We start from the raw sequence: 15,816 nt of genomic DNA, 5'->3' as shown, positions 1-15,816 counted from the left end.
TCGCCAGGAAACCCTTTACAGACAGAGGGCCTCTTGTCAATGATTTAGGGATGGAAGAGGGCGGGGAAAGAACAATCCCACAGTTCTGTTTCAAGGTCCCAGGTCCCAGAGCAATGCAGAATTCCACTGTGGCGTTGACGTCCACCTGAAGCAACCATCTGCAATGAGTGAGGAACCACCTAGCAGCTCCCCAAAAACATGTTCCGCTATTGAAATCACCGTGCCATTGGTGAAAAAGTCTATCTGAAGCTAACATTTGCAGGTCAAAGGGTCTGTGTGGTATGTGTGTGTGTATGGAGATGTATCTTGCTCCTTCTGGAGTTCTCCCGGATTGAACTCCTGACTTTGGTCACTAAGTCTTTCTTTCTCGCTTTGTCCATGCTCAACCAGTCCTAAGAGCTTCTCTAAGGCTTTGTCCCCTGCGGTCTTGGTCCCGTTGTACTTTGGGGGCTGTGTCCCTGCCCTAAATTCATGGCTCCTGGGATTGTGGTCCATCCTACCCAGGGAAGCCAGTGGGCCTAGAGAGGGGCCAGCCCTGTGGCCATGGGCCATTGCTATCCCAAGCTTCAGAGTCTACTCACTCGTGGCAGCTGTTCTCAAGTTTCAGTGGGCAGGAGAAGCACCCAAGGGTTTACTAAAAATGTGCAACTTCAGGCTGCAGCTCTGGAGGTGTCTTTAGGCCTGGGGGAAGGTCCAGGCTGCCTAAAAGCTCCATTTTGAGCAGCTTATACCTGACATCATTGGTCCTTACTTAAGGCTTAAGGAAGAAAGGAGTACTCTTTCTGACCCCGGAATAAACCTTCCTTCTTATCCAACCTCATAGGACATCACAAAAATGTTGGCCTGTGGCTCATCCTAATGAACCGAGGCAATGAGATATGTTTCTTGAAGTATCCCAAAGAAAACAGAACACACTGTGATTCCAAATGTTCTTTTTATATTAGAGCTCTATTCTTATCTTTACCAGCAGATACAAATATGGACGGGGGTCTGAAGTCCAGTCTCTGCATTCCACATGCCACTTATAGGCACTGCAGAAACTTGAACCATTGTCTGTCTGTCTTAAAAAAAATACACGCTTGTTTTGGGGGAGGGGAGGTAGGGACACTGGAAATGACACGGTTGTTGGAGGTGGGGGTGCGGATCGTATGATCTGTTTTGTTTATTACCAAGACTTGGACTTGCCACGAGAAGTCCGGTACAGGACAGATGATGTGAAAAGTACTTGGTTAAATGAAGGAGAGATCTGGAGTCCGGTCTCCCACCAGATAAGCAAGTGGTGAGTGCAGTAAGAAATCAGGTTGAGGACTCAATTCTGACGGTTACCTAGGGCAATTCCAAGCGGTCTAGTAGGTCTCAAAGGCTTTTTGTTTTTTTGGTTTTTAAACTGGGCTCATACCCTCTTATCCTCTCCCACAAGATCCATATGCTGAGTCTCCCCAAACATCTCATTTCCTGGTTCTACACATCACTTAGGGAATCATGAAGGAACTCCGATTTGTCTCCCGTTAACCAATTCACAACCAAATTAGCAAACGGTTAAGATGGACCTCAAGCTACTAACCAGAAATCCCATGAATACGTTCTCTCTTCTCCCGCAAAGTGACGGTCTTCATCCCTCACACGCAAACAAGACGCTTCAATGTGCTCAAACCTGTTTTCGTTTGCTAAGAAGTCAATAAAGTCCCTTTTCTCTCTTCCTTGTTGGGTGTCATTCTTCCTTTGGGGTTTCCATGCTGAGTCTACAGCACCCTGTTGTAGAAACCCCAGACTCTGGATCCTCGCCCAGTACTCCCCAGGGCAGCTAAGTCAGTCCTTCGGTGGGCTCTGTAGCCCACCTTTCAACCTCTTCTTCAGCAGAAGCCAGAGAGAGGGCCGGGGAAAGGTGAGGGGGCAAGGGAGCAGAGGTCAAGTGGAAAGCCATCAGGGGCTGTGTGGCCTCCTTCTGACGAACTGTTTACGGGTGCAGATCCACTGGCCACTAGAGGACCTGTCTGCTGTGGGCTGACAACGGACACATTTGCACATACGAGCTTCCCAGGTACAGGAGCTGCCCGCGGGGAGCGGCCTGGGCCCGCCATCTGCTGAAACCAAATGGAAGAATAAAACCTCTCTTTCCGAGTTCGCATTTCTAAAACAGAGTTTCAAAACTTGCCCAGCAAGGGCATAAAACACCAAGTTGGCCCCATTTCAGGCTTGTGTGTGAGTACTGATTGTTGGGGGAAATTAGTAAATGGAAAAAAAGAAAATAAAAATAGAATTACTTTATTAATTTTAGAAATCAGTAATTCCAAAGGGTGCCCTTACCATGGCTCATGTGGTCAGCAGCACACCGACTTTTCTCCGCTCTCTGGGAAACTTGTGATGTATGCTTCCCCCTTCCCCCAAACCCTCAGAAAAGGGAAGAACAACTTTGGTAGATACTGTTGTTGGGGTTTTAGGCTTGTAGGAAGTAAAGCTTAATACTGCAATCTGGAAAAGAAGAGGAAGCAAAATGCAAATAGCCAAAGAGCCTCTTTTATATCATCTCTGTGTGGTAGCAGGAGAGGGACAGAGAAGACCTAAGCAGGTTGGGGGAGGAGGTAAAGGGGTAAAAGATACATGTGTGCTCTGATGGGGTACATAACGTATCAGTGGAACGTCCCCACTGCCAAGTTCAATCAAAACCCAGCCGATGTGTTTTCCTGTTGTCTCAGTAAAAGTCTGGAGTGGCTGAATGGCAACGATCTACTGCCACCACCGCTTGAAGGCTCTGGGGACTGAGGCAGCAAAAAAAAAAAAAAAAAAAAAAATACCACGGACCCCTTGTAGCGCCTCCGACACACCCATGGCAGTAGCGGGACAGCAAATAGGTTCTTCCTCAGTGCGGTTGTGGCTCATCGTTTAGTGTGAGCAGGATCTGAAACAAAGAACCAACCGCTAAGTGACCTAAATGAGGACATGGGGTTTCACTTCCTTACAATAACGTCTGGTTTAGTCAGCATTACGGAAGACTAAGGAAGTTGTGGCCAAATAAATGAAGTTCACCTTGAACCTGAAGACCTGTCATTTTAACCACTGTTGTTGGAAACCTTTCTAACACACTCCAGTTCTGCTGCTGCTTTTTTTGTGTGCTGCTTAGTTTCTTCCCCCTTCTCCCCCCCCCCCAGCCCCCCCCCACCCCGTAAGAACATTTTATCCCTTTTGCTTCTTAAACAGAAGATGCTGAAATATGTGAATCCTTGCGAGAAGTGTAGGGCCAGCACAATTAGCATTCAGTATCGAACTGCGTGGAAACACTGCTCTATGCACACCTCTGAGCGTGTCTAAAACTCTGCCGAACAGCAGGTTGTCAGAATACACTCTGCCTTGTACCCCTGTCCCTATCCCCCATATATGCACCTACATCCCGTCACCTGGTTTAAGACAAAGACATTACCATTACCCCGAGTCCCCTGTGAGGCCCTCCCATTGCCTGCCCATTTCCACCATCCTCAATTTTGTGTTTATCCTTCCCCTGTTTGTTTTTTAAAAACAGGTTTATTCACCACATATACTCATATCCCTAAATATACGTCGTTTCGTTTTATGTGGTTTTCAATTTCCCAGTGCTGCTATAACTATTATTACATGTGATCTCAGCACACAGCTGGGAGAATTTCTTTAGTTATATACTTAGGAGCGTAACCGCTGGGTCATCGACACTTGCCTCTTCAACTCTCTAAAAAACGAAGCCGTATTACATTCCAGAGCGGTTGCGCCAGTTCACCCCCTACCCCCACAGCACTGGATGGGCTTCTCCTGCTTCTCTGCCTCACCTACCGGTGGAGAAGGGGTGTTGCCTGAGTTTAAAATATTTGCCAGTCAAGTGTCCTACTGTGGTTGTAATTAGCATTTTCCCCAATTAGGAATGAGGTTGAGGGACGCCTGGGTGGCTCAGTCAGGTTAAGCCTCTGTTGGTTTCTGCTCAGGTCAAGATCTCTCCAGACTTGTGAGATGAGACCCTCCCCGATGCGCGTTCTCTTTCTCTCAAAATAAATAAGCTTAACAAACAAAAAAAAAAGGAATGAAGTTGAGCCTCTTTTCAAGTATCTATGGCGTATACATGTTTTTTCTTCTGTGAAATGTCTGGACATGGCTTTTGCTTATTTTCTTACTGAGTTTACTGTTTATTGATTAAAAAAAAAAAACAGCTTCAATGAGCTATAAGCCACATACCACACAATTCACCCATTTAATGTGTATAATCCGGTGGCTTTAGTATATTCAGAGTTGTGCATCTCCCACCACAATCACTTCCAGAACATTTTCATTGAAAGAAGGTGAAACCCCATGCCTCTTAGCCATCACTCTCACACATCTCATCCTCCAGCCCCAGGCAACCACTCATCTTTCCAGTCTCTATAGATCTGCCGATTCGTGACATTTCATATGAGTGGAATCACACAATATGTGGTCTTTTGTGTCTTGGCTCCTTTCAGTTAGCGTGATGTTTTCAAGGATCATCATGCTGTAGCATGTAGCAGTACTCTATTCCTTTTTCTTTTTTTAGTTTATTTATTTATTTTGAGAGAAAGCGAGAGAGTGAGTGGGGGAGGGGCAGAGAGAGAAGGAGAGAAAGAATCCCAAGCAGGCTCTGCACTGTCAGCAGAGCTCGATGCGGGGCTTGAACTCATGAGATGTGAGATCATGACCTGAGCCGAAGTTGAACGCTTAACCGACTGAGCCACCCAGGCATCCCAAGATGGATAGTTTGTTTAAAAAAATTTTTTTGTTAAATAAAAAAATGTTAGATATACACACAAAATAGCATAGTGTAAGACACCTCCATGTTCCATGTTCCCAGCATCTCACTTTGATAATTATCAACATTCTACCATTCTTTTTCTCTCTCCCTCCCCCAGTTTCCTCCCCCTGGAGTACTTCAAAGCAAACCCAAGGTAACACATCATTTCACCTATAAAAACTTCACAATGTATCTCTAATGATATTAAGGGCTTAAAAAAAAAAAGAAATACAAAATAAAACAAAAAACCTACAATGTCTTTATGGTGTCTTACAAGTTCTCAATTTGAACAAAGTCAAATTTATCAATCTCCATCTTCACAGTCTGCACTTTTTGGGGCTAATGTAAGAAATCTTTTCCTTACCCCATGGTCATAATGGTATCCTCCTATGATGCTTTATATAAGATGGGACACTTTTTTTTTTTTTTGCCTGTCATTTTTAAGTCTTTAATCAAACCTAAAATTATCTACAGTGTGAAGCACAGATCTAATTTCATTTTCCCCACACAATAACTATTCTAGTTATTATTGATGGAAAAGTCCATCCTTACCTTCTTTAATGGCAACACCTCTCTGTTATAAACTGTTTTCACATAGGAGACCAGTTTTAGGTTTTCTCTATTCTGTGCCAACACCATGCTCTCTTTTTTTATTAAAAACATTTTTTTTAATGTAATCTCTGCCAACGTGGGTCTTGAACTCTTGGCCCCTAGATCAAGAGTCACACGTTCCACCGACTGAGCCAGCCAGGTGCCCCTACCCCATGCTCTCTTAATTACTTTAGTTTGGTAATAATTCTTGGTGTCTAGTAAGACAAGTGACACATGGCCTCTATCTCTCACTCTCATTCTTTTTTTTTTTTTTTTTTTTTTTTTTTTTTTTTTTTTTTTTTTTTTTTTTTTTTTTTAACATTTTTTATTTATTTTTGGGACAGAGAGAGACAGAGCATGAACGGGGGAGGGGCAGAGAGAGAGGGAGACACAGAATCGGAAACAGGCTCCAGGCTCCGAGCCATCAGCCCAGAGCCCGACGCGGGGCTCAAACTCACGGACCGCGAGATCGTGACCTGGCTGAAGTCGGACGCTTAACCGACTGCGCCACCCAGGCGCCCCTCTTTTTTTTTTTTTAACGTGTATGTATGTATGTATGCATGTATGTATGTATGTATGTATGTATGTATGTACGTATGTATTTAGAGAGAAATGCGTGCACCAGCTGGGGGAGGGGCAGAGAGAGAGGGAGAGAGAGAATTCCAAGCAGACTCCACGATGTCAGTGCAGAGTCTGATGTGGGCCTGATACCGCAAACTGTGAGATATGTTTCAAGAGTCAGATGCTCAACTGAATGAGCCACCCAGATGCCCCTCACTCTCATTCTTTAGTAGTACAAGGGTTATTCTTGGCCCTTTTCCCTTCCATGTAAATTTTATTTTATTTTTTATTTTAAAAATTTTTTTTAATGTTTTATTTATTTTTGAGACAGAGAAAGACAGAGCATGAACGGGGGAGGGTCAGAGAGAGAGGGAGACACAGAATCTGAAGCAGGCTCCAGGCTCTGAGCTGTCAGCACAGAGCCCGACGTGGGGCTCGAACCCATGGACCATGAGATCATGACCTGAGCTGAAGTCAGATGCTTAACCGACTGAGCCACCCAGGCGCCCCTCCATGTAAATTTTAAAATCAGCTTGTCAAATTAAAAAAACAACAACTAACTAATACCCTCTTAAATCTCTCGATCAATTTTGGGTTGAACCGACATCTTTACCAAACTGACTTTTAATCTTGGAACATGTACATCTCTCCATTATTTTGGTTTTTAAAGTGATTTTCACTATGTTTTTATAATTTTTAAAATAATAGGTGTCATATTTTTTGTTAAGATTTTTCCCTAGGTACATTATACGTCTTCGTGATTATACTTTTGATACAGAGGGTATCTTTTCCTATAATCACACACTCTATTGCTGATGTACAGAAAGATCATTAAATTCTCTTATAAAGGCAATAATTTATTTGAATACTCTTTTTGGGTATCTGATGAGACAAATATATTATCTGAGAATATGGACAGATTTGCATCTTCCTTTCTGATTCCCGTGTCATTTCTTTTCCTTATTTTACTCTACTTACTAGGACTTCCAGTACAACACTCAGGAGAAGGGATGGGCTTCCCTTGTCTTGCTTCTCATCTTAAAGGGAATCTTTAAAAAGTTTTCCAAAGAATAGTATGATGGCTATTGCTGTCTATTTGTAGAGATACTTTATAATTAGGCTCCCTTCTATTCTTAGTGAACTGGGAATTTTTTTTTAAAGCGATGAGTATGCTGAATTTTATCAACTGCTTATTCTGTATCCGTTGAGAGGAGCATATGATTCTTTTCCCTTTAATCTGTTACTGTAGTAACTACATTAGTCAATTTTTAGACATCAAATAATCCTTGAATCTCTGGAATAAACCTAACTTGATCATGATTTTTTTTTTTTTTTAACATTGCTGGACTCAGTTTGCTAATGTTTTATTCGTAATTTTTTCACATTTATAGCCACAATTAAGAAGATGTTGTGATTTTAGAATTTTTGTGGGAGGGCTGTCCTGGTTAGGTTTTGCTATTAAGATAGTAAGAGCTGGGAAGTGTTCCCTGTTTTCCTCTATTCTGGAATAGTTTGTAGAAGGTTGGTATATCTGATCCTTGGATGTCCAGTAAAACCATAAAAACCGGCTGTTGTATTTGTGGAATCATTTTTGTTCTTGGTTAAATTTCCTAATAATTAAAGAATATTAGGGCTTCATATTTCTTTTTGAGCAAATTCTTCTAAGTTAAATACTAAATGTGTATCCATCTCACCAAAGTTTTAAAAAGGTATCAGTACGAAGTTATTCATAATGTTGTCCATCTGTTTAACCTCTGAGGCATAAATAATAATGTCCCCATTCATTCCTCTCAATGGTGCTCATTTTCTATTTCATTATTTTCTTCCTTTATCTTTATTATTATGTATTTGTCTTTACTTTTTACTTTCTTTGGACTTATTTTGTTGTGAAATTCTTAGGCCAGGTTCTTAGTACATTAACTTTGAGCCTCTACCCTCTCCCTACTATAAATATAAGTTTTCCTTGAATATTGCTTAGCTACATTCCTCAGGGTTTTGGTGAACGGTATTTTCTAATTATATTATGATTTTTTTTTTTTTGGTGAGTTAATTCTTAATTTAATCCAACATGTGAGGATTTTCCAGTTATCTTTTTGTTCCTGCGTTGTGACCAGGAAAGATGGCCTTCGAAATGTGATTCAAAGCCATATCTGCTAGATCAAGCCTCTCAACTGTGTGGTTCAAATTTCCTAAAATATAACTGATTTTCAGACTGCTTGATCTACCAATTATTGAGTTATATTAAATCATTCCAATATGAATGTGGGTTTGTCTATTTCTCTCTGTGGTTCTGTTAATTTTTTTGTCCAATATAGTCTTTACAAATATGCATTTTATTTAATTAAAAAAATCAGTAGATAAGCTAGTGAAACTAAATCAACAAAAAAAGGTTAAATACTTTCTGGTGACTCTTTAGAACTTTTAGCCATAATGTAGTGACCGTCTTTATTTCTTGATATGTTTTTTTTTTTTTTTTGGTCTTAAAATCTATTTTTATGATAAATATAGCTATATCCCCTGGCATATCTTTTGCCAAACTTTTTCTTTGATTCTTTTTTTATATACTTATGTTTTAGACAGGTCTCTTTCAAGCAGCCTAAAAGTGCAGTTTTGAAAATCTAGGCCAACAATATATCCATCTCTGGTTGACCATTTCCTGGACCCCTCTACTGCTACTACCTTGCCCCTGCCTGGTGCAGTAGCCACAGAGATGCTGTTAAATCCCAAATCAGCTCATGCATGACTCTTCCCAGAACCCCAACTCCCACTTCACTCAGAAGGAAGGTGCAAGTCCTTCCGTTGGCCCGCTGGGTCCTTTGTGGTCCGGCCCTCTTCATCTCTCCAGTCTCATCTACACCCACTCTCCTCGCACCCTACACCGTGGCCCACTGGCCTGCCTGTACTTCCCCAACACGGCAGCCGTGATCCCTCTTCAAGGCACATGCTCATGCTGTTCCCTCAGCCAGGAATTCCCTTCCCTACATCTCCACCGGCTCATTCCCTCCCTCACCTCCTTCAGGGCTTTATTCAAATGCTACTCTTCCTGACTGATCGATTTAGAATAGTCACTTTCCCCATTCTCTATCTTTCATGTTTTGTTTTGTTTTGTTTTGTTTTGTTTTGTTTCACTCTAGAACCCTCACCACTGTCTAATGTACTATTTGGGTTACTTACTTGGCTTGTTGTCTCTCTCTCCAATTAAGGATTTGGGGCTGTTTTGTTCACCGCTCTGTGCTATATGCCTAGTAGTGTTTAGCATATAGTAGATACTCAGTAAATACTGTTGAATGAATCAATCTTCCACTTGCACTGGGACATTAGTGCACTCACACTTTTGTAGTTACAAATACTTTGTTATTTCTACTGTCTTAAGTTGTGCTTCCTATTTGTCCCTACTCTTCTTTGTTTTCTTTTCCTCCTTGAAGTTTTATAATCTCTATTCTTTTAGTTGTTACTCTATTTTTGCATTTGTATATACTGATTATGTAAAGCTGAAATTAATCATTATCTTTAGCTTTTCACTGTACAAGATCAAGTTAGACTACTTTAACTCTCATCATACCGCCTGCCTTGATTAACAAGACTGGTGTTGAATATTTTCATCCCCTCCTTCTTAGCCTCCCAAGAACATTATTATTTTATTATTATATCTGCCCATATTTGTAAACATTCTTTGCTTGTAGTTCCTCTTTGCATTTCAGACCTTCGAAATGTGTATTTTTGTGTACCATGCAATGTGGTATTACCTTCCTCTGTTTGAAATATCCATTCTTTATTTTATTTGTTTTTAAATGTAAAGTAAATAAAATAATTTATTTTATGCATTCGATAGTGTATACATTTAGTCAGTTTTTATCTTTTCTAACTCAACATCACAAATTTAGTATCAATGACATATTTCAAAAGGAAGTTTCAAGATTAAAATGTTAGCTTCTCTAAACAACAGACGTTTCACAATAAACATAGATTATTCTGAATTTATATAAAATTAGTATTTATTTAGTTTACCAGATACTCAAATCTTTACCTTGTACACTTAAAAAACAGAATTACTACCTCAGATAGTCTAAGATTATTTTAGCCTTTAAGCAACTGATTCTGGTCCCCATGCAGCGCTCTGGTGGATACACGGGGTCCTTTCTATACTCAGTACCTCTACAGGAGCTCCCAAGTAGCCAACATCTCACAATTCAAGTTTAAATACATGATTGTAATGGACATTATTCTCCATCCACACAGAGTTCAACTAACTTCTTTGCTAAAGGATTGGATTCTGTATTTCTTTGACACTTTTCTTGGTTGCTTAACCACAGTCTGTGACATTTTAATGCTTTTGGATTTTTTGAGCAAGTTTTTGGCCATACCCTTGCTCTCACTTTTCTTTGATTCCTTTTTTTCATCATGATAAGTGGATTATTTAAGCCCCATCACCTACCTCACCCATCCCTCCGTCCACCTCCTCTCTGGTAACCATCAGTTTATTCTCCATAGTGGAGTCTATTTCTTGATTTGTCTATTTCTCTCTCTTCTTTAATTTTCCTTTGCTCATGAAATATCCATTCTTTAGAATCTTTGCTTTCCTTTTGTGAATTCTTCTGGGTTTTAAATGTTGAAAAATGTCTTCATTTCATCCACATCTTTGAAAGATATTTTTGCTTACACTCTTTTTCTGACTGGCCACTTATTTTCTCTCATCAGTGGCCACATAACGCTGTAGTTCGGCTTCCACTCTTGCTGTTGAGAAGTATGCTGTCAGTCAAACTGGCATTCCTCTGGAAAGCCTTCTTTTGTCTCCAGGTGCTTTGAACATCTTTTCGTTGTCTTTAGCATTCCAAAGTTTCAGTATGGTGTGTCGAGATGTGGATTTGTTGTGATTCACTGCAACTGGTGTATCTTTTCATTAGTTTTGGAATATTTTTAATTATTACAGGCTCTAAGAGGACACCTCCTCTTTGCCAAAACCTGGGATTGGACCAGTCTAATGATCTCCCACCTGAGATATTTTGGCTCCAGTTTTGGTATATTTTTAGCCATTATCCCTTCAACTATTGTCCCGGTCCCATTCTTTTTCTTTCTAGAACTCCAATTATCTGGATATCTATCAGGCCTTCTCACGTGATTTTTCATCATTCTGTCCTGCAGTTCACATAATTTCTTTAAATAAATGTATCTTTGAGTTCATTAAATATCTTTTCAGCTGGGTCTAACCTGCAGTTAAGCCCAGCCATTGATTTGAAAACTTTAATTACTTATATCTTTGTAATTCTGAAAGTCTACATAGTTCTTTTTCAAATCTGTTTAGTTATAAGTTTAATCTTTTGATTTTACTCATACTTTCTACTCCTTCCTTTAATTTCTCTAAACACATGAGAAAATTTATTTTTTATTGTATGTCTGATAATTTCAGTATCTTTGTCTTTGTAGGTCTGATAGTTTCATCTGTTATTTTTGCTGACTTTTGCTTATGGTGCCATGTTTCCTTATTTGTTTTGTGATTTTTAACTGTGATCACAGTCCTTCGGAATTTATTTGAGGGGTGCTTGGGTGGCTCAGTTGGTTGAGCGTCTGACTTCGGCTCAGGTAGTGATCTCACAGCTTATGAGTTTGAGACCCACGTTGGGCTCTGTGCTGACAGCTCGGAGACTGGAGCCTGTTTCAGATTCTGTGTCTCCCTCTCTCTCTGCCCCTCTCCCACTCACCCTCTGTCTCTCTCAAAAATAAACATAAAAAAAAAAGAATTTATTTGAGATTTGAATTGAAGGATGATCCCTCCAGAAAAAACTATGCATTTGATTATATTAGGTGCCTGGGGCCACTATTAGCTTAGGACCACCTTGGATTAAATTCTCAGTTTCAAGTTTTTCAGGGTACCTAGGGAATGTCAACTCACGCCCAAGCTTACACGAGGGCCAGTTTGTGGTTATAAATGTTCACAGAAGAGTCCCCTACTCCATCTCACTCAGCACCAAGGTCCAAGACAGGCAGTTTTCTTCCATTGCCTGAGATGGTAAAGGTAAAGTGGGAAGGGAGGGTTTATTTCTGGTTGAACTTTACATGGAGAATACAGCCCTTTGGGCTTCCATCTTTAGGTAAAGGGTCTCCAATTAGACTCTCCACCTGTTTTCCCTGACACCTGCCATGATTCTAGTCCAGAGCTGCTGGGATCTCCACTCCTGCCTGCTGACTCGGTTCTGGGCTGATAAGGGCAGGGACAATACCTAGGACAACCATGTTACTGCCCTCCCCCCCACCCCCTCACGTCCTTTGTGGCCACGATCACAGCCGTGCTCTTTTATGGTAGAATTCTGAAAAACCAGTCACTGAAGCTGCCCGTCTTCTTTTTGGCTTTGATATCCTGACCTGGAAATTTTTTGTTTTGTGTATGTGTATGTGAAATGGCTGTGGATCACACTATTTATACAGTCACTTGGCATTTATCAAATAAATGAAGTTACAGCAATATTATTAGGTTAGTTTTAAAGTCAACAAGCAACATAGACATAAAATATTAGCAGAACTACCCTTAAAAATCTTGAAGCACCTGTAAAATACATTGTGCTGGTTTGGCAACTGAGTCCAACGAACCCAATTTGTCCTCCAGCTACTGTTCTCCCATTAGCATCATATTAAGTAACTGGCTCGAGCTACTGTAATAGCAAATAAAATTATTTTCAGCACCGTGATCCACACCTGCTAAGGTGAAGTGCATGAGAAGCACCTAGGCACGGAGAACTGCTGAGGGCACCGATCATGCTCATGCTCACTTTGACGAGTAAGTTCTCTGAGGGGAATGGTGGACAGACTTTCCTAGACCACCAAATCATTGCTTCTTACACCACTTTTGAGGGCAGGGGTGGGGTTGGGAGGGGGGGGGTCTGTGTCTTGCATGTGTGGTTCGTTCCCTGCGATGCACTCTTTGAAGTGCAGAGACCACGTCTTGCAAATCTTCACAGGACCTGAGCGCCCAGCATTTTGCCATGTACATATTTACATGGAGGCTGCTTGGGAAATACTGGATCGACAGATGTGGGAAATGATCGATAGCAGTGCTCCCTATGGGCGGCAAAAGACTTCCAACTAACAATACAAACTTGGCCTCTGAAATACCACAGCCTCGTGTGATAAGCAGCGATCCACGCTCCAGATCAGTGCTCCTACTACCCGTCAGCTGTCTTAAGGAAAGGGAAGTAAATTTTCAATGAGATCATCGGACTCAAGGCTTTTCTAGTTGAGAAAAAACAAAGAATGCACCATGACTTCCACACCACTGAAGGAGGCCCAGACCTCAAACAACATGAACATATAACTGGAGCTATTTTTCTCCCTCCAAGGTCTCAAGTGAACAGGAGAAGTAAAATTAAAAGCTTTTTTTTTTTTTTTTTAAATTACCTAAATGCAAAGGCTTTTGTAAATTGTGCCTCTTAGATCTGCCCCTAAGGCCCTTTCCAACTGATCAGAGTGGCCCTGATAGTACCTTCTGGCAACATTCTGGCTTGATGAGAGAGTGAATGAATCCATTTATTTATATCCTGAGTGACATGAGGAGAAAGGGACAGCTGGGGAGCGAGGGCCAACCTGCTGTCCCCTCACCTTCCTGGGCACGGCTCCAGCGTGTAGGAATGAACAACACAGGCACAAGAGCATCAGATCCAGTTCGGGAAACCCTGCCTGGTGACACGGAGGCGCCGGGCACAGCTGCACGGGCTTTGTTCAGAGAAAAGGCAGTCCCGAGCAGCTCTGGAGAGCAGCCACAGGGGACAGGGGAGCGAACTGGCTGACCACAGGAGCACCGAGCGCTCATGCCCTCCCAGAACCTTCTCCATTTCTAGTGAGCAACAGGGCACTCAGTTTCACTCTTGGATGTTAAATGCACCCTGGGTCAAGTGTCCATCTGGGGGACATTTACTTTCTACTTGCAAGTAACTGGAGAACTGAAGTCACATATACAATAAGCTGAATTCTTCCTCCCAAAATGTTCCATAACTTATTTCTGAACGTATATTTAACTCCTATGAACCTTTAAACCATGTTCCCCTTATTCTGGTTCATTTTCTTGTTACAAAAAAGGCAGTAAAATGGGCATGGTAAGGTGACATTGTGGAATAGAAAGAAAGATAGAATGACTTTCAAATGTGACTCAGTGAAAAATGTTTCTTTTTGTAACTCCATTTAGATAGTCAAGGACACACTATTTCACACGTTTGCAGCCTTTTTTTTTGCATAAGAATACTTAATAACTTCCCTTTTATGAAAATTTCAAAATTGCAAGGCTGATCTAAATCAAAGTTCTTGAGATTTAATTCCATGATCTACGTACATCTAGTTTTTTTTTGTTTTGTGTTTTTAATGTTTAAGAAAGAAAGTGTGCGCAAGGGGAGCTGGGGCAGAGAGGGAGGGACACAGAGGATCCAAAGGCAAGCTCCGCACAGAAAGCAGCGAGCCCAATGCAGGCTCGAACTCCCAAACCACGAGATCATGACCTGGGTCGAAATCAGACACTTAACAAACCAACTGAGCCACTCAGGCGCCCCACATCTATCTAGTTTTGAAGCATAATCCATTTAAGCATATCTGGGATGTGTGTGTGTGTGTGTGTGTGTGTGTGTGTGTGCGCGCGTGCACGCACATATAACTTTATATATAAGATGTTTATATACAATGTAAATGTATGTGTATATCAATATATATATATATTTGTGTATATCAAAAAATATATATATTTTGTGTATATAAAAATATATGTATATAATCTGGATTTATAAAACATATCACTAAATCATTAAAAGGAAAGTGATATATTTCACAAAAAGTGCATTTACTTTCTTAAAAAGATTTAATTTCTTCATAGAAAGTTCTAATAATGAAGAATGGTAGAGTAACACAAGCATATTTGCTTAAATCTGATTTTTTTTCTATTTATTGGCCTTCTAATCTTTGGGATTTAAAAATAATGATTACTGTTTTCTGAGCATAGGACAAATACATGCTCACTGCAGAAAGTCTTTGGTGGGGTCTAAAATAGATTTTTATATAGCTTTGAGTTCAAAAGAATTGATAACACAGAGGCATTTTGTCTATTCTAGAATAATAATTTCTAGCCTGATACAAATTCCATCTCATTCCGCCTACAGTAGACACAGCATTAATTCAAAAAAGATGCTGGACACTGGTTCTCTGCCTAAAGATCAACAGAACAGAGGACTTTCAATTACTTGAGGAAGATAAAGGAAGGGACTCTAGACAACTGACTTTTCAAACTTATTTTTAGTAAAAAAATACATGATATATGAATATACACATAAATATCTTTCTGACCTGAACAGAAGTCTCACAAAACAATTCTTACTTTTATCATAGAGGACCCTGGTATTTTTCTTTCTATTCTATCCTGTTCCGTTGCAGGAGGGGTGGAGGGAAGAGAAAGACATGATGGTTATGATCAGGGGTATGCTAGTAAATGTTTACCAACTGGTTCTCTGTGGCAAAACAGAGGCCCCAGCTTTGTGGTGTTGGCTGATTTCCACCACAGTCAAGTTCAAGTAACCAACATGAAGTTGGTGAAAGCAGTGTTGGGAAGACATGCACCACTGGCTCTGGGACGCCTGGCTGGGACCCACTGATTGATCTGACGACCAACTCTTTGGTCATGACCCACAGTTCACAAACCACTGCTCTGGAGTCTAGAGAATCAAACTCATTAGTATTTAACAGGAAACTGAGAGGGGCGAGTAGACACGGTCTCCAGGAGGTACTGAGTGACGGCACCTGTACTCAGGATGACAAGCTGCCTGGGCACTGGTCTGAGGGGAACCTACTCTGGTGCCCACTCTGACCTGGCATCATCTGCCTTCAGCTTCCCCAAAATAGATCACCTTGGGGAAATGAGAGGTATCGAGCAA

At 41.0% G+C, this 15,816-nt stretch overlaps 1 protein-coding gene across 6 annotated transcripts in view; it reads right to left on the bottom strand.

Annotated features, from left to right (window-relative positions):
- Positions 1 to 915: 915 nt before the first annotated feature.
- The window catches only part of TTLL5 (tubulin tyrosine ligase like 5), a 289,301-nt gene continuing 274,400 nt past the window's right edge, over positions 916 to 15,816 (bottom strand). For 4 of the 6 annotated variants that reach the window (XM_058739730.1, XM_058739734.1, XM_058739738.1 and 1 more), the window contains one exon: positions 2,250 to 2,899. Coding sequence is in view for 2 of the 6 variants with exons in the window: in XM_058739734.1 (XP_058595717.1) it covers positions 2,877 to 2,899 (23 nt within the window). In the remaining 4 variants the exon portion in view is untranslated. Of the gene's footprint in view, positions 2,085 to 2,249; positions 2,900 to 15,816 lie in introns of those variants that run through there. The other 2 variants (XR_009264632.1, XR_009264633.1) reach the window with 1 other exon arrangement.

This window comes from Neofelis nebulosa, chromosome 7, assembly GCF_028018385.1.
Source record: "Neofelis nebulosa isolate mNeoNeb1 chromosome 7, mNeoNeb1.pri, whole genome shotgun sequence".
NCBI classification, from domain to species: Eukaryota; Metazoa; Chordata; class Mammalia; order Carnivora; family Felidae; genus Neofelis; species Neofelis nebulosa.
Note: the sequence above shows the minus strand (reverse complement) of the source record. Positions and strands in the feature narration are given on the sequence as shown.